Consider the following 26,387-nt stretch of genomic DNA (forward strand, 5'->3'; position numbering starts at 1 on the left):
TTCCAGACCTTTAGAATTAGAAGGATGCACATCAGTGATTCAAAGCACCCTAAAACTCAACAAATCCCAAACTGAATGCATTCTTTGCAACTGGCCTCATTTTAATTCTTCCTCTGCCAGCCCTGATTACTCCTTTTCCTTTTATAGGGCTTATCTTGATTGGTGATACCACTGGGCTCATGCTAGACCCTTTATTCTTCTTCACCTGGAAGAACCAAATAAACACAAACTCCTATAAATTCTTGTTTTAAAATTGTTTCTTAAAGGTGTCTTTTGCTTCTCTCCATCCACCTGTTACTGTCTTAGTGTTAGTCATTCAATTGTATCCAACTCTTCGCGACCCCATGGACTGTAGCCTGCCAGGCTCCTCTGTTCATGGAATTCTCCAGGCAAGAATACTGAAATGGGTAGCCATTTCCTTGTCCAGGGGATCTTCCTGACCCAGGGATCGAACCCAGGTCTTCTGCACTGGCAGATGGATTCTTTACAACTGTGCCACCTGGGAAGCTCCATGATACTCATTGCACAACCCCTAAAAGCCTTTGAAATTGATATTACTGCTTCTTCAAGTATCTTCCTTATCTACTCTATCCTACCCATGACTTCCAGAATTATTGTTTTAAAATAAAATCATCTAATCCCATTGCATAAGGGATGCTAGCATGCATTTTCACTGTCAAAGAGGAAAGTCCAGACTCCCTAATGACATCCCAGTGTTCTCATGACCTGGCTCATGCTTTCATCTCTGGTTTCGCCTCTCCATTCCTTCCCCCTACAGGTCTGGATGTTGTAAAGCAGCAGTGCCAGATAACTTGCTCTCCTCCAACACATGAAGTCAGCTCACATGTCCTCTATGTCTTGCACTCTTCTAGAATTAGAATGTCCTGCCTCCCTATATTCCTGGAAAAAAAGTCCTAATCCCTCTTCAAAACCCAGGTGACTTATTCCTCTGGGAAGCTCTCTTTAACATCCCTCTCAAAGCCACCTCAGTACTTTGTTTCATCAAATATGCCACTACCATATTTCATCAAATCTAAGACACCATCAGCTGTAAGATGCACCATTATCTAGTGCATCACAAAGACAGAAAAATGCTCTCAATTAATAGGGAGATAACACTGATGATAAGACATGTAAGGGGTGGGTGTATATCTTTGATTTCAAGAATTAGGTTATTCTACTTTTGACATTTTACTGTGAATATTTGTCTGTTTCTCCTACAACACACAGATCATGGCAACTCCAGAATTTCTATATAAGAAAAGTTTGGGGGAAGTCAATCTAATGGGAAAGGGGAAAAATAGGAGATTTGTCCTGATCTATTTTTAGAGACTTTAGATGAAGGAGTGGGAGGAAGGGGAGAAGCAATGATGGAGCTAACAACCCCCTCATGCCCCGCCCCCCAAAAAACCATTCACCTTTGGCCAATGCCTGGAATAAAGTACATGCTTTGGGATGAACAGGATGGCATTCAAATTAAAGTGACAGTAGAAATGAAGTTGGTCACTCATGTCCAACTCTGCGACTCCATGGACCATAGCCTACCAGGCTTCTCTGTCCACGGGATTTTCCAGGCAAGAGTACTGGAGTGGGTTGCCATTTCCTTCTCCTGGGGATCTTCCCAACCCAGGGCTTGAACCCGGGTCTCCCTCATTGCAGGCAGACACTTTACTCTCTGAGCCACCAGGGAAGCTGCATTCAAATTAAATGTAGGAGCAAGCAAATTGATCCTCAGACTGTGCTCCCCAAAATCTGAAACTTCGGAAGGGGTCTTGGGGGTCATGTGGAGGAAAGCAGAAATGAAGGGACTCCTGGGGTGGGGGTGGGGGTATGATGGAGCTACTGTAAGAGTTCATTAAGGGAAGGGTTCTGCAGCTTCAAAAATATGGTTGGCTCATGCATGCATTCATTCATCCATACATAAATAGATGTACTCAGCATACATGAATGCATACGTGAATGGATAACTGCTACTTTGAATGCCATCCCGTTCATCCCAAAGCATGTACTTTGTTCCAGGCATTAGCCAAAGAGTGGTCTTTTTTTGGGGGGTTGGGGGGGGGTTGTTAGCTCCATCAGTGCTTCTCCCCTTCCTTTCACTCCTTCATCTAAAGGCTCTAAAAATAGATCAGGACAAATCTCCTATTTTTCCCCTTTCCCATTAGATTAACTTCCCCAAACTTTTCTTACATAGAAACTCTGGAGTTGCCGTGATCTCTGTGTGGTAGGAGAAATAGACAAATGTTCACAGTAAAGTGTCAAAAGTAGAATAACCTAATTCTTGAAATTGAAGATATATACCCACCCCAACATTTTATCATCTGTGAAACATATAGGGCTCCCCTGATCACTCAGTTGGTACAGAATCCGCCTGCAATGCAGGAGACTCCGGTTCCATTCCTGGGTTGGGAAGATCCACTGGAGAAGGGAAAGGCTACCCACTCCAGCATTCCTGCCTGGAAACTCCCATGGATGGAGATGCCTGGCAGGCTACAGTCCATGGGTTCGCAAAGAGTCGGACACGACTGAATGACTTTCACTTTCACTCCTACTATGGTCTGCTGTTGTTTAGTCACTAAGTTGTGTCCAACTCTTTGCAACCCCGTAGACTATGGCATGGTTTTCCCTCATAGCTCAGTTGGTAAAGAATCTGCCTGCAATGCAGGAGATTCTTGGGTCAGGAAGATCTCCTAGAGAAGGAAATGGCAACCCACTTCAGTATTCTTGCCTGGAGAATCCGTGAACAGAGGAGTCTGGCAGGCTACAGTCCTTGGGATCACAAGAGTTGGACTTAGAAACTTAAGTGAGAGACTACAGCACAACAGGCTCCTCTGTCCTCCACTATCTCCCAGAGTTTGTTCAAATTCATGTCCATTGAGGCAGTGATGCTATCTGATCATCTCACCCTCTGTCACCCCCATCTTCTCCTGCCTTCAATCTTTTCCAGCATCAGGGTTTTTTTTCTTTGTTTTTTTCCAATGAATCAGCTCTTCCCATCAAGTGGCCAAAGTATTGGAGCTTCAGCTTCACCATCAGTCCTTCCAATGAATAATCAGGGTGGATTTCCTTTAGGATTGACTGGTTGGATCTCCTTAGAGCCCAAGGGACTCTCAAGTTAGGTCCTTATTGTTTCTGTCCTTTATCATGCCCATCCTTGCATGAAATGTTCCCTTGATAACTCCAGTTTTCTTAAAGAGATCTCTAGTCTTTCCCATTCTGTTGTTTTCCTCTTATTCCCTTGCATTGTTCATTTAAGAAGGTCTTTTAGTCTCTCCTGGCTATTGTCTGGAACTCTGCATTCAGTTGAGTATACCTTTCCTTTTCTCCTTTCACTTCTCTTCTCTCCTGCTGGGGCATAGACTTGGATTACTGTGGTGGTGAATGGTTTGCTTGGAAATGAACGGAGATCATTCTGTCGTTTCTGAGACTGGATCCAAATATTGCATTTCAGACACTTTTGTCGACAATGAGGGCCACTCCATTTCTTCTAAGTGATTCTTCCCCATAGTAGTATAGATAAGGGTCATCTGAATTAAATCCACCCATTCTCATCCTTTTTAGTTGACTGATTCCTAAGATCTTCAATCAATCTTGCTATCTCCTGCTTGACCACGTCCAATTTACCTGGATTCATGGACCTAACATTCCAGATTCCTATGCAATATTGTAATTTATAGCATCAGACTTTACTTTTATCACCAGACACATCCACAACTGAGCATCGTTTCCCCTTGGCCCAACTGCTTTATTCTTTGTGGAACAGTTAGTAATTGCCCTCTGTTCTTCCCCAGTAGCATACTGGACACCTACCAACCTGTGGGGCTCATCTTCTGGTGTCATATCTTTTTGCCTTTCCATACTGTTCATGGGGTTCTCCAGGCAGGAATACTGGAGTGGGTTGCCATTTCCTCCTCCAGTGGACCATGTTTTATCACAATTCTTCTCATCAGTTGGGAATAAGGAATGGTGATGTTGGGAGCTAGGAAACAGAGAGGAAGGTGAGATGGCCAGTTTTTGAATAAGGTACTTTTCTTGAAGGGTGTGCACTTGAAAAGATTTCTTGGAGAATTTTATTAAAGAAAGGTATATCTACCCAGAGGACAGTTTTCTGCTTAATAATTTATCAGGGCTCTGGCTCATAATCCTGTGAACAGCTACTGTCACTTTGAACCATGTCAGTATTTCATAAAGTCTTATTTAAAAAAAAAAAGAATAAATGGAGAAAAAGCAAAATTGAGATCTGGCCATGAGGCCAGAGGTAGAAAAATATTTGTTGAGGTTGAAAGAATATGATGAAACAATTGACAGAATTTATGACAGTGGATTCCTAATAATCAGAAGCTCCTTGTAAGTAATTCTGATTTGCTTATTGGATGAATTAGGTTTTCTCTAGTACTTCAAGGAAATAATAGTTGTTTTTAATAAATAGCTATTCTAAGAAAAATTTAAAGACACATAAGCTAAAATGTTATCCAAGTAGATAGAGAAAAAAGGTATAAGGTATATGATGATCACTACATCTCAGAGCAGAACATATGAGAAAAACCTAATATTCATGAATCTGTTCTATCTTGACATCACTGTTTGCTTCAGCTAGTGGTCTGCATATGTGACTTCCCCACCCAACATATACCCTCTCAATGGTTCATTGTACCTGAAGGACTTAATTTTTACTTGTTGTTCACATTCTTCCATTCTTCAAAAAAGCAAGATAAAGTATCAAACTGCATGAAACAGATCTTCAGTAATTCTTGAGAAATAAATGTGAGATTAAGTTCAATCATCCTAATTCCGATTAAGTCTTTAATTATACATGCTACCCTGAGCTCCTAATTGAAATGATTATTATTGTCTGGGTGAGCTGCTCTTGTACCAAAGCTGACAGGTGCCTCATCTCCATCAGGTAACAATAACTATGTGAAGCAACAGTGAATAATTACTTCTGCTCTGTTTAGAAATTATGCCATCCCAATCTTGAAAAGTATATTCATAGAAATAACATGAAATAAAATAGCTATTTTTAAAACAATGAATGGCTTAGCCAAAAACGTTGTAATAGCTCTATTACATAGCCTGAAAATTTATTAAAACTCTAAGACCTTTAATTTTGTCTGAAAATTCATCTAGACATAAATAATTTTGAAAGCTGGAAACTGATCACTTGCCAGTAATATTAATTTTCACATTAGTATATGCCTTAGCAGAATATTCTAAATGTATATATGTGTGTGTATAAATATTTATATATATATACTTACATACAGGTACATATGCAGCAGTGCATTTATTCATTCAGAATGTAGTCACCAGACCACTACCAAAGCGATGGTGATAAAATACTTTCCACATTAAAAAATCATGCAGGCTGCGTAGTTTTTCTTCAAATATGTGTTTTAAAATATATACTCCCAAGTGTATTAATTTTTGAAAGGGCATTTTAAAAATTCACGGTAAAGCTTCCATAATCTCATCTGGAAATAATTACAATCAACATTTTAATGGGTCTCGCCCAGTCTTTTGTAGACATGTATCTGTGTGTGTGCTTAGTTGCTCAGTCGCATCCGATTCTTTGTGACCCCATGGACTGTAGCCTGCCAAGTTCTCCTGTCCATGAGATTCTCCAGGCAAGAATACTGGAGTGGGTTGCCATGATCTTCTCCAGGGGGATCTCCCTGACCCAGGGATCAAACCTGCATCTCTTGAGTCTCCTGCACTGGCAGGTGGATTCTTTATTACTGAGTCACCTGGGAAGCCCAGACATGTATCTAGATACACAAAAAACCAGCTTTGACTATTTAACTTAGTCATAGGGGGCGGGGGGGAATTGTGGAGCATGGAGGGTATTTATATAGATTTGTGTTCTATATTGTGTATATACTGATATAAATATATAAAATAAAAATCAGATAACCATGTAAAATTTTTCATGTCTTGTCTGATTCACTTAACACTATAACATAAATATTTTCTCCTAGCTTCAAATATTCTTGAAGAACATAATTTTTAATGACTAAATAGTGGCCTGTTGGTTAGCTGTGCTATAATTTATTTAATAATTTTCTATGACTAGGTATCTCAATATTCTAATTTTTCAATATTATAAATAGTGTGCCTAAAATGACTGTGGTGCATGCATCTTCAATTATTCTCCTAGGATAAAACTTTGGTAGTCACTCAGTCTTATCCAACTCTTGATGACCCCATGCATTGTAGCCTGCCAGGATCCTCTGTCCATGGGATTCTCCAGGAAAGAACACTGGAGTTTGTAACCATTCCCTTCTCCGAGGTATCTTCCCAACCCAGGGATGGAACTTGGTTCTCCCACATTGCAGGCAGATTCTCTACTGTCTGAGCCACCAGGGAAGTCCAGGATAAACCTTCAGATGTACAATGTATGGATAACTACTTTAAGGCTTCTGACTCATGTTGCCAAGTTTCCCTCTTTTAGAAGACTCAACAATGATCATTTTCTAGACTTTGAAGAGTTTGATCTACCTGTGAACTATTTTATTCATATGATGTATTTTGTTTGAGGTTTCAATACTATTTTCCTGCTTAAAAAAGATAATACATGCTGTTTATAGAAGACTTAATAAAATTTATGAAGAGATGCATATAAATGTTCCAAATAAAATAAGACCACTAAGATAAAAGCTTAATCAAAGGATGTTCTTCCTTATCACTGTCTAAATAAATAGCTTTGATGACACTTTATCAAAAGTATTTTCATGTGTGTTATTTGATTCTGACCCCATTTAAGAATCATGTAGTTATTCAGTTCAGTTCAGTTCAGTTCAGTCACTCAGTCATGTCCAACTCTTTGTGACCCCATGGACTGCAGCACACCAGTCCTCCCTGTCCATCACCAACTCTCGGAGTTTACTCAATTTTATGTCCATTGAGTCGGTGATGCCATCCTCTGTCGTCCCTTTCTCCTGCCTTCAATCATTCCCAGCATCAGGGTCTTTTCCAATGAGTCAGTTCTTCACATCTCAGGACTGATTTACATGTAGTTATTACTCTGCCCATTTTAAAGATGAAGGAATTGAGGCCCAATAAGGTTACTGCTCGAGGTCATAGACCTAACAGGAGGCCAGTAAAGCTTATTCTATGTAGGCTCATGTGCCTTCCTCTATGCCTCTCTCATTTTCAGCCTGCTCTGTGGTACAAAATTAAACAGCCTTTTTGAAACAATAGAGAGTGTTAGATTAAGTCAGCTTTTTTTTCCCCTCTCTTTTCTGCCTGACTTCACATCTAAGGATTAAAGTAGAAAATAATGATACAGGATGAATGATTTTCGAATGACCTGGAATTATATACACATATGCATGTGTGCTTAGTTGCTAAGTTATGTCCGACTCTTTGCAACCCCATGGACTGTTGCCCACCAGACTCCTCTGTCCATGGGATTTCCCAGGCAAGAATACTGGAGTAGCTTGCCATTTCCTTTTCCAGGGGATTTTTCAGATCCATGGATTGAACCCATGTCTCCTGCATTGGCAAATGGATTCTTCACCACTAAGCCACCTGGGATCCCCATATATAGATACGCTGCTGCTTAGCTGCTTCAGTCGTGTCCTGCTCTGTGCAATCCTATGGACTGCAGCCCACCAGGCTCCTCTGTCCATGGGATTCTCCAGGCAAGAATACTGGAGTGGGTTGCCATGCCCCATCCAGGGGATCTTCCTGACTCAGGGATCGAACCTGGGCCTCCTGCATTGCAGGCAGATTCTTGACCGCTGAGCCACCAGGAAAGCCCCATATATAGATATATATTACTTCAATTTCAAAAGGTAAAGTTTAACTGTTTTAAATCATGCTTTTGCTTTGATTATACACATCTTAGCAAATTAACTCACTGGCTAAATTTGCCTCCTTGATGAAATTCAAACCGACTGTACTTAAGAAATCAAAATACAGTTTAACTAGGTCCTGTGCAGAACAGAAAAAAGGCACGATCTCATCAGTCAAACAGTTCATTCCTTTGCAACATGAACCTAGACAATTAGTAAATTTGCTCTTTGTATGTTTTCTCCATGCTGGCATTTGGTCTATAGTAAAGATATTTTTACTTATGAATTTTAATAAGCTCACTGATATTAATAACATTCACATTAATTCCTTAGATGCATTTTTTTAGTGTAGCTTCTTATACTAAGTAATATAACTTTTTCAAAACACAGTGGAGTTTTCTTTGAAAACTACTTTCACTGCATTTTGAATGAAATGTAGGCCCTCCTCATAAATCAAGCAAAAACAAATGAAATTGGAAGCAAATACAGTCAAAACACTCCTCCAATTGGCTGCTTTCCATGCATTTCTCCTTTTTGAAACTTTCTTCCTTTCCCTTCTGAGATACTATGCTCATTTTACAGCCCCATCTCCTCACATTTTGGGTAGGCGCCCCTCCTCCCTGAGCCTCCCGACCTTTCCTGCACCCATACCTGCATCCAATGCCAGTCACCGCTTTTGTTCTTTATACATTAACGGTGTCTGAATCTCCATCTCCAGGCCACGCCTCAACCCTGAGTTCCAGACCCTTATATCCAACTGCCTACTTAAAGATTCCCATAAATGTCACATTCTCCTTGTAGCCAAAACTGAATTCATCATCTTTCCCTCAGTATCAGTGAGTGAAATGCCATCCTCCATCCAGGTCCAAGTCAGAAAATTTGGATGCTTCTTAAATCCCTACTCTTCCTCATGAACAAGAGTGAACCTTAGAGATTCTCTCTTCTGAATGTGTCATGATATGCCCCTCCCTCTCCAGGCCCTTCCTGCCCAGGCTACTCTCTTGGGCCAGTGCTCAGAAAACCCATTCCCCAGCAACCGTCTCTCCACTGTTTTCTCTGCCTGATGGATTTTCCTCCATCAGTCCATCCTCCATACTGTTTCCTGAGAGCTCCTTTAAAAATATAAATCTGTGCCACTTCACACTTATTAGGATAGCTTTTTTTTTTTTAACGGAAAATAGCAAGTGTCAGCAAGGATATGCAGAAATTGGATTCCTCACACATTTCTGGTGGGAATGTAAAATGGTGAAGGTACTGTGGAAAACAGTTTGGTGGTTCCTCAAACACTAATCATGCAATTACCATCTGACCCAGCAATTCAACTTGTAGGTATATAATCAAAAGAACTGCAACTTGAAAGCAGAGACTCAGATACTCGTGCACCAACGTTCACAGCAGTATTATTCACAACAGCCAAAAAGTGGGAACAACCCAAATGCCACCAACAAATGAATGGATAAATAGGATGTGGCGTATACATACAATGGGATATGATTCAGCCATAAAAAAGGATGAAGTTCTGCTACATCGCTACAATGAAGGTGAAACTTAAAATCACTACACTAAGTGAAATAAGCCAGAGATAAAAGGACAAGTATTGTACGATTCCACTTAGATGACATACCTAAAATAGGCAAATTCTCAGAGCTAGAGAGTAGGCTAGAGGTCACCAGGGGCCAGGGAAAGGGAGGGAGAACCACTGTTTCATGGGTACAGTGTTTCTGACTGGGGTGATGGAGAAGTTTTAGAAACAGACAGTCCTGATGATTGTACAACATTGTGAATGTAATTAATGCCACTGAATTGTACACTTAGAAGTGGTTAAAATATCAAATTTTATGTTACATATATTTCACTACAATAAAAAAGCTTTTTTAAAAGTGCAAAGGTAAACAAAAGTTTTAAAAATGTAATCTGATCAAGTTCTCAAAATGCCTCCATTTTCCTTATTGTGTTTAAGACACTTTTCAGGCTTTCCTGATGGCTCAGACAGTAAAGAATCTGCCTGCAATGCAGGAGACCCGGGGTTCAGTCCCTCAGTCGGGAAGATCCCCTGGAGAAGGGAACGGCAACCCACATCCAGTATTCTTGCCTGGAGAATGCCATGGACAGAGGAGCCTGTTGGCTACAGGCCATGGGGTTGCAAAGAGTTGGACACGACTGAGCGACTAACACTTTCCTTTTAGTTTTCAGTTTCTTTAGTTCAGCAGACATTCATAACCTAGTCCAAGTTTACCCCTCAAGTCTCACAGCTCACCCACCTCCTGGTGTGTCCTCTGCTCTACTGTGACAATTACTCGTTTCCTGATCAGCAGTACGCTGCTTCATATTCTACGCTTCTGCAGAGCTGTTCCTACAGCCTGAAATACCTTCTCTACTTCTGCTCTGAATGGCTCATCCCTATTTTTCATTCAAAACTTAGCTGCCGTCAACATTTCCAGGAAGCTGTTCTTTACTTCTGATCTCATTATTATTTAAACACCCAATTTGCCTTGCTGCCATAATACCTAGGGTCCCTCTTATGGAAATTATCATGATATGTAATAATTCTTTGTATTGTTCCCATTTGTACAAATTTATTGTGCCTTATATGTCTTCCTCCTCGCCTACTGGGTATCATATTCTTCAGTTCAATTTAGTCGCTCAGTCGTGTCTGACCCTTTGCGACCCCATGGACTACAGCACGCAGTAGATATATTGTAGATACTCAATAAATGTTTAATGTAGATATCACATTGTAGATACTCAATAAAGGTTTAATCATTGCATTCCAAGGAATCTTCATCAATGACCCTTTTAAAGAAGCAGCTCTCCATTCAAATCCAACAGTGCTGCAGAAAGGGTGAAACTTCTCGCACATTCTCTTCTGTTGAAAAATATCCAGTGTTTGGAGGCTCCACCAATGAAATCAACCTCAAGCCCTGAGTCTCTGGGAAGGATGCTGCACAGTCAGTACTTTGTAAAATTCATAAAGCACTTTGACATCCCTTATTTCATTAGAATGGAAAATGGTGAGATGAAAGAAGGATTGGGGCAGAGTGCAGAAATTCTAGGATAGATAATGAGCAAATCACGGGGTGTACACTCATTTTCTGCTGCCACTCTATGTGCTCTTCAAGTAGAAATTATGTCACATGAGAGTCCAGTACTTACCTGCTGCAACTGAATGCTGACATTTCTACCCTTGTTGAAAGGAGACAGGTAAAGGGATTCTGAGAAAGTTTTTCCACCACTTTTTCTTTCATGATTCCTGACCTGGAAGGGAAGAGGCCTTCGGTCATCCCTACCAGATAATGCTGGAAAATTGGACAGCATGGCTGTCTTCATGTGCTAGAAACACGCTCCCCTGTCCAGCTGCAGAGAGACAGGAAGTAGGGTGTAAATAGGAAACCACTACACTGACAATTAGGCATTCCAACTAGCTGGATAATGTCGGGCAAGGTACTTGATGTTTCTGAGTTGTAGCTGCTTCATTTTCTAAAATGTGTGTAATAAATAATCTTTAGGGTTGCCTTCTACCAGAAAGCCATTATCCGTCAGTATATTGTCACTATATTTTCTAGGGCTTCAAAATCAATGCAGATGGTGACTGAAGCCATGAAATTAAAAGATGCTTGCTCCTTGGAAGAAAATTTATGACAAACTTAGACAATATATTAAAAAGCAGAGACTTTGCCAACAAAGGTTCATATAGTCAAAGCTATTGTTTTTTCCAGTAGTTATGCATGGTTGTGAGAGTTGGACCATAAAAGAAAGCTGAGCACCAAAGAATTGACACTTTTGAACTGTGGTGTTGGAGAAGACTCTTGAGAGTCCCTTGGACAGGATATCCAACCAGTCAATCCTAAAGGAAATCCACCCTGAATATTCACTGGAAGGACTGATGCTGAAGCTGAAACTCCAATACTTTGGCCACTTGATATAAAGAACTGACTCATTAGAAAAGACCTTGATGCTGGTAAAGATTGAAGGTAGGAGGAGAAGGGGGATGACAGAGGATAAGTTGGTTGGATGTCATCACCAACTCAATGGACATGAGTTTGAGCAAGCTACCGGCATTGCTGATGGACAGGGAAGCCTGGCATGCTGCAGTCCATGGGGTCACAAAGAGTCAAACACAACTGAGTGACTGAATTGAACTGATATTGAACTGATATTTCTAGTATTTCCCTTGTCACTGCCCTCATTTTTCCATTCACTCTCAAAACCACTGGCTCAACCATGGCCCCTTGGGACATGTGTGATGCAAGTTCTATTGTGTGACTCTAGTTCTCACTTGAAAGTCATATTCTTATTTAAATATTGAGAAAGAACAATGGTACTTATGATTCTAAAGAAAAAAGAAGAAAATAAAAATGACTAACAGTCATTTCTAGCTCAAGGTGAGCGAGGACTGCATGCATGCTAAGTCTCTCTAGTCATATCCGATTCTGTGATACTATGGACCATAGCCCACCGGTCCCGCTGTCCATGGGATTCTCCAGGCTCCAAGAATACTGGAGTGGGTTTCCATTTCCTTCTCCAGGGGATCTTCCTGACCCAGGGATCGAACCTGCATCACTTACGTCTCCTGCACTGGCAGGCAGGTTCTTTTACCACTAGGACCACCTGGGAAGCCCAGAGCCACCTGGGAATGGGGCTACCACCTGATAATCAAGGATGTAGAACAGCAAATGGTTCTAGGTAGACTGTCACTTGGTCAACTGTAGTTATTTATAATCATCCACTTTATTGGAAGAGACTAAGAGAATACAGACAATCAAAAACAGTATATAATCTTTATATACTTATATGTATACAACCTGTATATACATTTTATATGTGGCTTGGAAAGTGTGTTGGTCCTTACATTTGAATAACACTGATTCTGCCATCTTGGAAACAGAAGCTAAATTATAAAGTGTACTAGGGAGAACTGAGTTAAAAAGAGTTGGACATTTCATTACATCCTCATCTTGTCCCCTACTCAGGACTTTTCCAGTCATTCATGATGGAGAATGGTCATCAACTTTCACGTTCATGTAAAGAAAGTACCAGCTTAAAATGAATTGCTGTAGATTGTTATATTTATCTTGCCCTATTATTTTCACTATAAAAACCCTATGTTTGGGGAGATCATTAAAAAATATTTGAGACTGCAAGCTGCATTAGGTAACAAAATGAACAAGGAGATAGAAAGTATTCTCAACATTGATTCTATTATCTACTAAGCTTAATAAACATGGAAAACAAGAGTTTTAATTGATTAAAGTTGCCACAGATAACCAAGGGTTGGTTGTTACATAAACAATGAGTAAATCAAGAAGCATGTTGTGATTATTTTCAGCCAAACATGTAAGATGTTTTCCTCAAGGTTAAGTATTTCAATTAGGAAGGCAAATATCTTAACTGTTAAGCAAATTAACCTCAAGTTCCTACATCTTTCAGATCCCAGTTGACCTTCCTGGATAGCTAATAACCTTAAGAGTTGGATCAGTCAATGACAGAGATAGCAGTCGGGTGGATAAGTAATCTACCCTGTCCAAATTTTTAATTACCATGTAATTTAAAGTAATAATTTAAAAGTAATCTTTTTCTAGAGAATATATATATATACACAATAGAAAAGGGGTAAAAAAAATAGGGGTAAAAAAGAATGAAATAATGCATTCTGCTGATACACGGATGGACCTAGTGATGATCATACTAGCAAAGTAAGTCATAAAGAAAAAGACAAACACCACATGATATCACTTATTTGTGGAATGTAAATATGATACAAGTGAGCCTATCTATAAAACAGAAACAGACTCACAGCCACAGAGAACAGACTTGCAGTTGCCAAGGAGGGGGTGTGAACTGAGAATTTGGGACTAGCAGATGCAAACTACTATAGACAGTCTAGAATGGATAAACAGCAAGGTCGTATTGTACAGGTCAGCACAAGTATTTAACATCCATATATTAAACCATAATAGAAAAGAATATATATGTATATGTATAACTGAATCACTTGGCTATACACCAGACACTAACACAAAATTATAAACCAACTACACTTTAATTAAAAAAAATAAAAAGAAACAAAAGGTTTTAATTTGTTTAAAATGTAGTCTTTTTCTTTTCTCCCTAGGGTTGAAGATTTCCTAGGGTTACAGGAACAAATTCACTTACTGCGATGGGTCTGAATCACTCTGTCTTCGTTTCCGTGGCAACTCTGTCACGCGTGGGCTGAAGGATCCAGTGGCTATTGGTTGAGTCCAGGGGCTTAGATGACTAGAAGCAATGCACTGGTTCCCTTCCATCAATACTTTACCTGTGAGACATAAACTGCAATAAAGCATCTGTTTGAAACATTAATTCTCACTTTACAGATCTATGTCATATATTTTAAATGGCTTTATACTTTGATATTTTAAAATGCCAAGTAAACAATAAAATGGGGGAATTGTCTCGTGGGCCAGTGGTTGGCAATCCCCTGCCACATGCCACAGTGCACACTACTTAGTGGCACAGCTAAGCGCATATGCCACAACTGGGCCTCTGCTCCAGAGCCCACCTGCCACAGCTACTGACACCCGCGTGCCCTAGAGCCTGTGCCCTACAGCAAGAGAAGCCCCCATCGTGAGGAGCCAGCACACAGCTGGGCCGGAGCTCCTGCTCACCTCAACCAAAGAAAGCTTCAGGCAGCGATGCAGACCCAGTGCAGCCAAAATTAAATGGCATGGAGCGGAAGACTAATTATACACAACCAAATACTAGCTAACAATCTATTGTTAGTCTGTAGCTTTATTTTCCCTGTCTAATTATAAAACATATATATGGATATTGCAGGAAATATGAAAAACACAAAAAGGTGGAATGGAAGGGGGAAATCCAAATTTCACCAACTAACGTTACTATTTAGAATGACTTCCTTTTAGAATTTTTTCTATAGTTGTTTTTATAGTAATTGAAATCAGAGTGTATATTCTGCATTATTTACATATCATTATGATAATAACAGTGTTATCACAAATTCTTTATAGATGATTCTAATGACTGCATAATATGCTATCATGCAGCTGTGTCATAGCTACTTACCCACTCTTCTATTGCTGGAATCCAAGTTTGTTTCTATTTTTTTCACCATCATAAATATGCAGTGTGTTTTATCTATGTGTATAAAACTTTTAATCTACTGGTTAATTCTCTTCATCTTCTACTTATTTCTTGTGGATAGTATCCCAGAAATAGGTTAACAAGGTCACAGGACATGAATATTTTTAGTCCTGAATTGACTAAAATTCAATTAAACCTGAACTGACAAGAGGGAAATTTTAACCCTTAGTGTTTAAAAAAAAAGATTGAAATTTAATGAGCTAATCATTTATTTTAAGAAATCAGGAAAAGATTCCTAAAATAAATCTAAAGAATTAGGAGAAAGGAAATTGTTAAAATAACACCAGAAATACTGAATTAGAATACAAATTAGTACAGATCAGAAAAGCTAAACATAGGTTCTTCCAGATTGGAAACTCCAATAACCCTATGGCAAGACGTTTTTTCAGTTCAGTTCAATGGAATGGCAACCCACTTCAGTATTCTTACCTGGGAAATCTCGTGGACACAAAAGCCTGGAGGCTGCAGTCCACGGAGTTGCAGAGAATCAGGCATGCCTGAGTGACTAACATATCCATTTTCATAGAAGAAAAAGGAATTCTTTGTCCCTCAACTCTTTTTATAAGGTTTACATAAATTTGATATTAAAATTTGACAATGGCAGTACAAGATAGGATAGCTATAGGCCTAATCTCATCTATGAACAAAGATATAAAAATCTTAACAAAATCTTAACAAAAACTCAGAAATGTATAAAAAGAATAACCCATCATGACCAAGGTAGTTGTATCCCAGGAATGTAATACTGGTTTAATATTAGTAAATTAATGAATATAATTTACTACAATAAGAGCTCATTGAAAAAATATGAATATCTTAAAAGATTCAGAAATACTAATGAAAAAACATTGAAAAAATCTTTTTATAATCAGAAACAAAAACATTAAACAAAACAACAACAAAAGAACATCTTTCAACACTGTATTATTAATAGAAGACCTGTCAGTGGAATAAGACAAGAAACTATACTTGAAGCATAAGAATTGGAAAGGAAGAAAAAATAATCTTTAGTAGGAAATGATATGATTGAGAATATAGAAAACCCAAAATAATATGAATTATTAAAATTAGGGAGTGGATCAAGGTTGGCTGTATGTATGTAAAGTCAATACACAAAATCAGTCTATTTACCAGTAACATACTATAAGAAAATGATACTTTAAAAATATAATTTACAATAACTTCAAAAACTATAGAGTACCTAAAGAACAAATGTACAAGAATAAATGTATAACCTAAATAAAAATGTATAACGTTCTTCTGGAGAAAATTATAAAAATTTATTTAAAACATTGAAAAAGATTTAAAAAAATGGAAAAATACACCATGTTTATGGATGGGAGGTCTCAATATCATAAATATTTCAATTCTCCTAAAATGGATGTGTAATTCCTCTCAAAATATTCTCTTTTTTGGTGGAACATCAAAAGCTGAATATAAAATATATATGGTAGTGCAATGACTTATGAACAGCCAAGGGAAATGTGGGAGGACTGGGCCTCTCATATATCAAGCATTATAAAACTTTGGTAATTAAGACAGGGTGGTATTGGTGTGGAGATATAGACAGACTGAAAGAAAACCATGGAGAGCCCAGACATATAAATACGGACATCTGCTAAATGTCAGAGGTGGAATTTCAAATCAGCATGAGGAGTCCAGCTTTTTAATAAATAACCCTGTGCCAACTTATTTTCTCTATGAAAAAGAATAAAGTCAGATCCCTTACCTTATGCCAAATATAAAAACCAAACCAAATATAAAAATTCAATTCAACTAGATTAAAGACCTAAACGTAAAAGGCCTTACAAATAGCTGTGAAAAGAAGAGAAGCAAAAAGCAAAGGAGAAAAGGAAAGATATAAGCATCTGAATGTCGAGTTCCAAAGAATAGCAAGAAGAGATAAGAAAGCCTTCCTCAGCGATTAATACAAAGAAATAGAGGAAAACAACAGAATGGGAAAGATTAGAGATCTCTTCAAGAAAATTGGAGATACCAAGGGACCATTTCATGCAAAGATGGGCTCGATAAAGGACAGAAATGGTATGGACCTAACAGAAGCAGAAGATATTAAGAAGCAATGGCAAGAATACACAGAAGAACTGTACAAAAAAGATCTTCACGACCCAGATAATCACGATGGTGTGATCACTCATCTAGGGCCAGACATCTTGGAATGTGAAGTCAAGTGGGCCTTAGAAAGCGTCACTACGAACAAAGCTAGTGGAGGTGATGGAATTCCAGTTGAGCTGTTTCAAATCCTGAAAGATGATGCTGTGAAAGTGCTGCACTCAATATGCCAGCAAATTTGGAACACTCAGCAGTGGCCACAGGACTGGAAAAGGTCAGTTTTCATTCCAATTCCAAAGAAAGGCAATGCCAAAGAATGCTCAAACTATCGCACAATTGCATTCATCTCACATGCTAGTAAAGTAATGCTCAAAATTCTCCAAGCCAGGCTTCAGCAATATGTGAACCGGGAACTCCCTGATGTTCAAGCTGGTTTTAGAAAAGGCAGAGGAACCAGAGATCAAATTGCCAACATGCGCTGGATCATGGAAAAAGCAAGAGAATTCCAGAAAAACATCTATTTCTGCTTTATTGACTATGCCAAAGCCTTTGACTGTGTGGATCACAATAAACTGTGGGAAGTTCTGAAAGAGATGGGAATACCAGACCACCAGACCTCCCTCTTGAGAAATCTGTATGCAGGTCAGGAAGCAACAGTTAGAACTGGATATGGAACAACAGACTGGTTCCAAATAGGAAAAGGAGTACGTCAAGGCTGTATATTGTCACCCTGCTTATTTAACTTCTATGCAGAGTACATCATGAGAAATGCTGGGCTGGAAGAAGCACAAGCTGGAATCAAGATTGCTGGGAGAAATATCAATCACCTCAGATATGCAGATGACACCACCCTTATGGCAGAAAGTGAAGAGGAACTAAAAAGCCTCTTGATGAAAGTGAAAGTGGAGAGCGAAAAAGTTGGCTTAAAGCTCAACATTCAGAAAATGAAGTTCATGGCATCCGGTCCCATCACTTCATGGCAAATAGATGGGAAAACAGTGGAAACAGTGTCAGACTTTATCTTTTTGGGCTGCAAAATCACTGAAGATGGTGATTGCAGCCATGAAATTAAAAGATGCTTACTCCTTAGAAGAAAAGTTATGATCAATCTAGATAGCATATTGAAAAGCAGAGACATTACTTTGCCAACAAAGGTCTGTCTAGTCAAGTGAAGTGAAAGTGAAGTCGCTCAGTCATGTCCAACTCTTTGTGACCCCATGGACTGTAGTCTGCCAGGCTCCTCTGTCCATGGGATTTTCCAGGCAATAGTTCTGGAGTGGATTGCCATTTCCTTCTCCAGGGGATCTTCCCAACCCAGGGCTCGAACCCGGGTCTCCCGCACTGTAGACAGACGCTTTACTGTCTGAGCTACCAGAGAATCAAGGCTATGGTTTTTCCAGTGGTCATGTATGGATGTGAGAGTTGGACTGTGAAGAAAGCTGAGTGCCGAAGAATTGATGCGTTTGAACTGTGGTGTTCTCAAGAGAAGACTCTTGAGAGTCCCTTGGACTGCAAGGAGATCCAACCAGTCCATTCTGAAGGAGATCAGCCCTGGGATTTCTTTGGAAGGAATGATGCTAAAGCTGAAACTCCAGTACTTTGGCCACCTCATGTGAAGAGCTGACTCATTGGAAATAACTCTGATGCTGGGAGGGATTAGGGCCAGGAGGAGAAGGGGATGACAGAGGATGAGATGGCTGGATGGCATCACTGACTCAATGGACGTGAGTCTGAGTGAACTCTGGGAGTTGGTGATGGACAGGGAGGCCTGGCGTGCTGTGATTCATGGGGTCGCAGAGTCGGACACGACTGAGCAACTGAACTGAATTGTAGAAAAGATTTCCCAAACATAAAATGTAAAAACAATAAAGGAAAAGACTGACTAAAATCATCTTAAAATGAAGTTAATATTCATCCAAAGGCACTATAAAGAGAAGGAAACGAAAATTCACAGACTGGGAGAAGTTTACGTGCTATACATATAAACAATAAAGGGTTACTATGTGTGCTGTATAAAGAATGCCATCGCATCAATAGGAAAAAGACCAATACAACACCCAGCAGAAAACTGGAAAGACTTTAATGGGCACTTCATAAAAGAAATTCCAATTATCAATACAAGAATGAAAAGATACTCAATTTCATTAGTAATCAGGAAAATCCAAAGTAAACTCTAGTCACATCCTACATACCCACCTAATGGCTACAAATGAAAAGTTTAATGATACCAAGTGTAAGCGAGAATATAGAGCAATGGAAACAGAAATGGAAAGCTCTGTTGGTGGGAAAATAAATTGCTACAAGTACTTTGGAAACTATTTTTGCATTCAGTTCAGTTCAGTTCAATCACTCAGTCATGTCTGACTCTTTGCAATCCCATGAATAGCAGCACGCCAGGCCTCCCTGTCCATCACCAACTCCCAGAGTTCACTCAGACTCACGTCCATCAAGTCAGTGATGCCATCCAGCCATCTCATCCTCTGTCATCTCCTTCTCCTCCTGCCCCCAATCCCTGCCCCCAATCCCTCCCAGCATCAGAGTCTTTTCCAATGAGGCAACTCTTCACATGAGGTGGCCAAAGTACTGGAGTTTCAGCTTTAGCATCATTCCTTCCAAAATCCTAGGGCTGATCTCCTTCAGAATGGACTGTTTTATTTTATTTTCACTAATAAAGTGAAACATATGCAAATAACATGGTTTAGTGTTCATTCCTAAGTATATGGAGAAACTCTTACATATCTTACAACAGCGGTCTGCAACTATTTCTGCACCCTGTTTACATGGAAGACAAGTTTTCGATGGACCATGGGTGGGGGGATGATTTCAGTATGATTTAAGCACATTACATTTCTTGTGCTCTTTATTTCTATTTTGCAGCAATCTCAGGATATTCTGCCCTGACTTTAGGGTTAGGGTTCACACCCCTGTGAGAATCTAATGTTGCCCTGACCTGACAGGGGGCAGAGTTCAGGTGGTAATGCAAGGGATGGGGAGGAGCTGTAAATACAGATGAAACTTCGCTCATTCACCTGCCACCCACCTCCTGCTGTGCAGCCCAAGGTGGGGGACCTCTATCTTAGGAGACATGTACAAGAAATACCTTCACAGTATGGCTTGCAACTGAACAACAAAAATTAATGAGGAAACTAGAAACTCTTTAATTTCCCTCAACAAATGGATAAACTGTTTATTCACTGGATAGAATGCTAAGAGTAGTACAAACGAATGCAGTATATTCAGCATGGATGAATCTCAATAATCCTAGGTGAAAAAAGTGCCTATTAATTGCCACTTTTTTAAAAACATCTTGTTTTCTTTCATCTTTATTGATATTTTTGAAGGGTAGTTAGCAAGTATTGTAGAGATTGTCTCTCAGTTTAGCTTTTTCTGTTATTCCCTGATGACTAAATTCAGGTTATGCGCTTTTTTCAAGAACACCAGAAAATTGATTCTGTGTCCTTCTCAGTACCAAGTGCTTTCACTTTAAATTGAACTGCTTCTGGTGCTTTTGGTTGCTTCATTAAGATCCTGCTCTTTAGGATGTCAAATGGTGTTCGGCCCATGGAATCAACAAAAAAAGAGGCAGGGGAAAGATTTACGAGATCCTCTACTTGATTATAAGCTCCAACACTGGAAGCTTTTAGTTTTCAGGACCATGTCATCTTTTTAGCTCCAAATCTTAGCACAGTGCCAGACATACAGTTTTTAGGGTTTGTTGAAGGAATGAATCACCTTTCATTTCATTACCCATGGACATTCAAAAGAGAAACTGAAAGGGGTGGAAAGTTGGGATTCACAGATTCACGTATTTGGGCTGCTGGGAATGATGAAATTCCCACAATAAAGAATATGCAATTTCCTTTGGTACCTACCTCACAAACAAGGAGGCCTACTCCCTACCATCACTTCATTTTTATCATTTTTTTTCCACAGAAGGAAAAAAAATGCACCTGATTGTCTTCTGAAAGAAAAGACACTATGTGGCATGAGATTTGTCAACTGGAAGTAGCTTTCTGAAATAACAGGCAGTAGCTGTTTCACACGTTTGTGCTAATTTGTTACAATGGAAACCAAATTCTGCTTCTTACCACTGACAAGTTACTGGAAGATGCTTAGTCACATAATAAAAATGAAATACTAATTGGCACTACAGGAAAAATACCAACTTGCTATAAATATACAAATTGTGAAAAAGCTTTTACTAGGCAGAGTAAAACACTGTATTATTTCACGATATTTATTAAGAGTTGGCCCAGGTAGACAATATGTCTAAAAGGATTAAGATTTAGTACCTGAGCTCAGGTCAGTTCGGTCCAGTCACTCAGTCACGTCCAACTCTTTGTGACCTCATGGACTGCAGCACGCCAGGCTTTCCTGTCCATCACCAGCTCCCAGAGCTTGCTCAAACTCATGTCCATCGAGTTGGTGATGTCATCCAACCATCTCATCCTCTGTTGTCCCCTTCTCCTCCTGCCTTCAATCTTTCTCAGCATCAGGGTCTTTTCCGAAGAGTCAGTTCTTCACATCAGGTGGCCTGAGTACTGGAGTTTCAGCTTCAACATCAGTCCTTCCAATGAACACCCAGGAGTGATCTCCTTTAGGATGGACTGGTTGGGCCTCCTTGCAGTCCAAGGGACTCTCAAGAATCTTCTCCAACACCACAGTTCAAACGCATCAATTCTTTGGCGCTCAGCTTTCTTTATAGTCCAACTCTCACATCCATACATGACTACTGGAAAAATCATAGCTTTGACTAGATGGACCTTTGTTGGCAAAGTAATGTCTCTGCTTGTTAATATGCTGGCTAGGTTTGTCATAGATTTTCTTCCAAGGAGCAAGCATCTTTTAATTTCATGACTGCAGTCACTATCTGCAGTGACTTTGGAGCCCCCCAAAATAAAGTCTCTCTCTGTTTCCACTGTTTCCCCATCTATTTGCCACGAAGTGATGGGACTGGATGCCATGATCTTAGTTCTCTGAATGTTGAGTTTTAAGCCAAATATGTCACTCTCCTCTTTCACTTTCATCAGGAAGTTTATAATTCTGTATATTTGTGCATATGCAGGTGTACAGACATTGAAACCAAATACAGAATGCAATTAGACCTGTTCAGAGGTGCAAGTTTATGAGTTCCTCCTACCAGAACACAGACGGAAGGGCACTTAAGTCTGTTTTAGGCAGGGAGTAACATTTGAAAACATTTTTTGGATGGTTATTTTAGGCTAAGAGAACACGGTTAACAGGAAGTGAAACAAATATATTTAGTATAATTCTACACTATCATTGGGCTTCCCTGGTGGCTCAGTGGTAAAGAATCCACCTGCCAATGCAGGAGATGTGGGTTTGACCCCTGGGTTAGGAAGATCCCCTGGAGTAGGAAATGGCAACCCAATCCAGTACTCTGGCCTGGGAAATCCCATGGCCTGGGAAATCCCACAAAACAGTCAGATATGACTTAGCGACTAAACAACAACAACACTATCATTAAAAATGACGTTTAGGTAATGTATCTGGAGAATATACCAAAGTCAAGTATTAGAAAATGCATCTGCTGATATAAATCTGATCAGTAAAACTGGACTTTTTCAGATCAAATTTTACCTTCTCGTACATCAAACAAAATGCACACTAAATTGACAGAACACCTACCAGACCAAAAACCAGATACCTAATCATCATGGACCATCTAGAAATGCAGCTTACCTAGAAAATTCACAGGAGGGATGAGTTTTAGATTCATTGATATTTCACAGAAGCCTATCAAGACATTTATCCACGAGTCCTTACTACACTTGGAAAAGGCAGGCAAGTAAGTGTTCCATGACTGCCTTTCCTGTGTTTCAATCCAAACAGCCAAATGAACCCTGAAGAAAAGCAGATATTTAGCCAGACTGGTCTTAACTGAAGCCAGCAGAGTAGCTTGCTCAAAATGGGGGCTCATACAGGGTGTTGAGATACCACAGGCTAATCAGGTAATTTTCCAGATTTCCATCCAGTCTCTTAGATAGAATTTGTCAATAGGGCCTTCACAGTTCAAACACCCCTACTCCTTTTGAAGAGTACTCAATTACAGACCCCAATACATGCCTTCCTATTCAGGAAGAACTATACCTATGATGACTTTTTCCACAATCTCAGCCTCAGTCACCATGGAAGAGGAAGAAAATCTGACCTCTGATTCTGACCACTTCTACATGGGTCTACCTACAGGAAGGAAAATGAAGGAAACCACACTGACACACCCAGACAAGGTCTTCTGATGCAGACACTTTGCATTCAGAAATAAACTGGCGTCCTGCTTTTACATGTCCAAAAATTGGCATCGAAGGTCTCTCCCTATGATGGCATGTTGTGCCACTGACACCTCCACTCTTCTTCTGCTTACTGAAACATGTGACACCTTTGGCAAGAGGGTGAAGTTTCAGGGGTTGATTGAAGCTGCAGTTATAAGAAGTAATTTATTTTCTTCAAGCTCTATCCAGTTGCTTCACTTGAAGAAAGCTCTGCGTGATTAGGTAAGTGTTAGTCGCTCATTTGTGTCCAACTTTTTGTGATCCCACAGACTGTAGCCTGCCAGGCTCCTCTGTCCATGAAATTCTGCAGGCAAGAATACTGGAGTGGGTTGCCATTTCCTTCTCCAGGGCTCGTATAAGGGAAAATAGAATTGGATGCCTCACGTCCAAGGGAGCCCCTAGGCCTGTTCATTATCAGAGTGTTCCTCGCCTTTGTAAAGCATTTCTGACTGCCAGATTGTTTAATTGTGAGACATTCAGGGACCATTGCTCTTCTGATCTTATCATATCTAATATGCACCTCAAAGATCTTTCCTTTGGGATAGATGAAATTTAATCTAAAGTCAAGGGTGTTGGAATTTTAACCTGACCTGTGGAGCAGAGAGGTGGAAAATGCTTAACTCTTGCTTGATACCCACATTGCCTGACTTCCTGGGAGTCTGTCTGGCCCCTTTCCATAAACATTTTTTTTTCAATCCTTGTAGCTCTTCAGCAGAAACTTATTACACTATCATCATAAGAGAAGTTGGAGAGTCACAGCTTCACCTATTTTGACAGGCTTTCGAAAGTGAAGGCTTTGATCTCCATCACCCAGAGACTCTCAGAAGCATCTCTCCTTTTCCTGCTACCCTACCTCATACAGAGCTCTGAGGAGCTCCTCAGAGTGAGCTCCTTCTCAGATAATGGGCACTCTCTACTTAGCTCATTAACAGGCAATGTGAGGTAGTTATAAGAGGATACAATTCTTCCTTAGCACCTACTTAGATGCTGTTATAGAGTGAACGCATCCTACAAAACTCATATGATAAAATCTAATCCACAATGTGATTATATTTGGAGATGGGGCCTTTGGGTAGAGCCACTCAAAGATCCTGAGAGTGGAGCTCTCAAGACGGGGATTGTTGTTGTTCAGTCACTAAGTCGTGTCCAACTCTTTGCAATCCCTGGACTGCAGCACTCCAGGCTTCCCTGTCCTTCTCTATCTCTCAAAGTTTGCTCAAACTCAGGTCCACTGAGTCAACGATGCCATCAAACCATCTTATTCTATGTCACCCTCTTCTTCTCCTGTCCTCAATCTTTCCCAGCATCAGGGTCTCTTCCAGTGAGTCAGCCCGTCAGATTAGGTAGCCAAAGTATTAGAGCTTCAGCTTTAGCATCAGTCCTTCTAATGAATATTCAGGGTTGATTTCCTTTAGGATGGACTGGTTTGATCTCCTTGCGGTCCAAGGGACTTTCAAGAGTCTTCTCCAACACCACAATTCAAAAGCATCAATTCTTCAATGTTCAGCCTTTTTTATGGTTCAACCTAGACAGGGTACTAAAAAGCAGAGACATCACTTTGCTGACAAAGGTCTGTATAGTCAGAGCTATGGTTTTTTCAGTAGTCGTGTACAGATTTGAGAGTTGGACTGTAACGAATGGGAGTAGTGCTGTTATCAGAAGAGGCTGGAGAGCTGGCTCACTGTCTTTCTGAGGTGACAACAAGAAGCTGGCCAGCTGCCCCACCACAGCACTGTCTCCAAAACCCAACCACACTGGAACCCTGACCTCAGACTTCCAGCCCACAGACCATGAGAAATAAATTTCTATTGTTGACAAAAAATAAAATAAAAATGATGTTTATGAGCTTTATGAATATGGAAAATGTTTATGTACTGTTTAATTTAAAAAGCAGCATGAAAGACACAGAGACTACATAAAATCAAGAAACAAAGATAACTATTGGGTTGGCTAAAACATTCATTTGAATTTTTCCATAACATCAGATGGAAAGCCCCGAATGAACTTTTTGGCCAACCCAATATTTTCAGGGGAGAAAAAAATCTAGAAGGAAACAGTGAAAGTTTTTCAATTATTTTGTCTGAGTGGCCAGTCAAAGCTCTTTTTTCCTTTCTACTTTCCTGCATTGTTCTAAATTCTACAAGTATCATGTCTTACTCTTGTAAGACATACATACAGCTCAGAAAGAAAAAAGAAAAGAGATTTTTTTTTCTCTCTCAGAAAAAATAAAAGAGAAATAAGAAAGCCTTTTAAGTGAACAATGCAAAGAAATAGAGGAAAAGAATAGAAGGGGAAAGACTAGAGATCTCTTCAAGAAAATTAGAGATAGCAAGGGAACATTTCATGCAAAGATGGGCTCAATAAAGGACAGAAATGGTATAGACATAACAGAAGCAGAAGACATTAAGAAGAGGTGGCATGAATACATAGAAGAACTGTACAAAAAAGATCTTCATGACCCAGATAATCTGATGGTGTGATCACTCACCTAGAGCCAGACATCCTGGAGTGTGGAGTCAAGTGGGCCTTAGAAAGCATCACTATGAACAAAACTAGTGGAGGTGATGGCATTTCAGTTGAGCTGTTTCAAATCCTAAAAGATGATGCTGTGAAAGTGCTGCACTCAATATGCCAGCAAATTTGGAAAACTCAGCAGTGGCCACAGGACTTGAAAAGGTCAATTTTCATTCCAGTCCCAAAGAAGGCTAATGCCAAAGAATGTTCAAGCTACCACCCAATTGCACTCATTTCACATGCTAGCAAAGTAATGCTCAAAATCCTTCAAGCTAGGCTTCAGCAGTATGTGAACCAATAACTTCCAGTTTACAAGCTGGATTGAGAAAAGGCAGAGGAACCAGAGATCAAATTGCCAACATCTTTTGGATCACAGAGAAAGTAAGAGTTTCAGAAAAACATTGACTATGCTAAAGTCTTTGACTGTGTAGATCACAACAAACTATAGAAAATTCTTAAGAGATAGGAATACCAGATCACCTTCCCTGCCTACTGAGAAACCTGTATGCAGGTCAAGAACCAACAGTTAGAACCTGACATGGAACAACAGACTGGTTCCAAATAGGAAAAGGAGTAC

At 39.8% G+C, this 26,387-nt stretch overlaps 1 protein-coding gene across 1 annotated transcript in view; it reads right to left on the reverse strand.

The window, feature by feature from the left end:
- BMAL2 (basic helix-loop-helix ARNT like 2) overlaps positions 1–26,387 on the reverse strand; it is a 101,683-nt gene that overhangs the window by 56,151 nt on the left and 19,145 nt on the right. Inside the window, exons 2-4 of the mRNA XM_069581989.1 lie at positions 13,947–14,088; positions 10,947–11,048; positions 4,655–4,696 (exon numbers count right to left, since the gene is read on the reverse strand). Of these exons, the coding sequence (XP_069438090.1) occupies positions 4,655–4,696; positions 10,947–11,048; positions 13,947–14,088 (286 nt within the window). The remainder of the gene's footprint in view (positions 1–4,654; positions 4,697–10,946; positions 11,049–13,946; positions 14,089–26,387) is intronic.

Source organism: Ovis canadensis, chromosome 3 (genome assembly GCF_042477335.2).
Source record: "Ovis canadensis isolate MfBH-ARS-UI-01 breed Bighorn chromosome 3, ARS-UI_OviCan_v2, whole genome shotgun sequence".
Classification (NCBI taxonomy): Eukaryota; Metazoa; Chordata; class Mammalia; order Artiodactyla; family Bovidae; genus Ovis; species Ovis canadensis.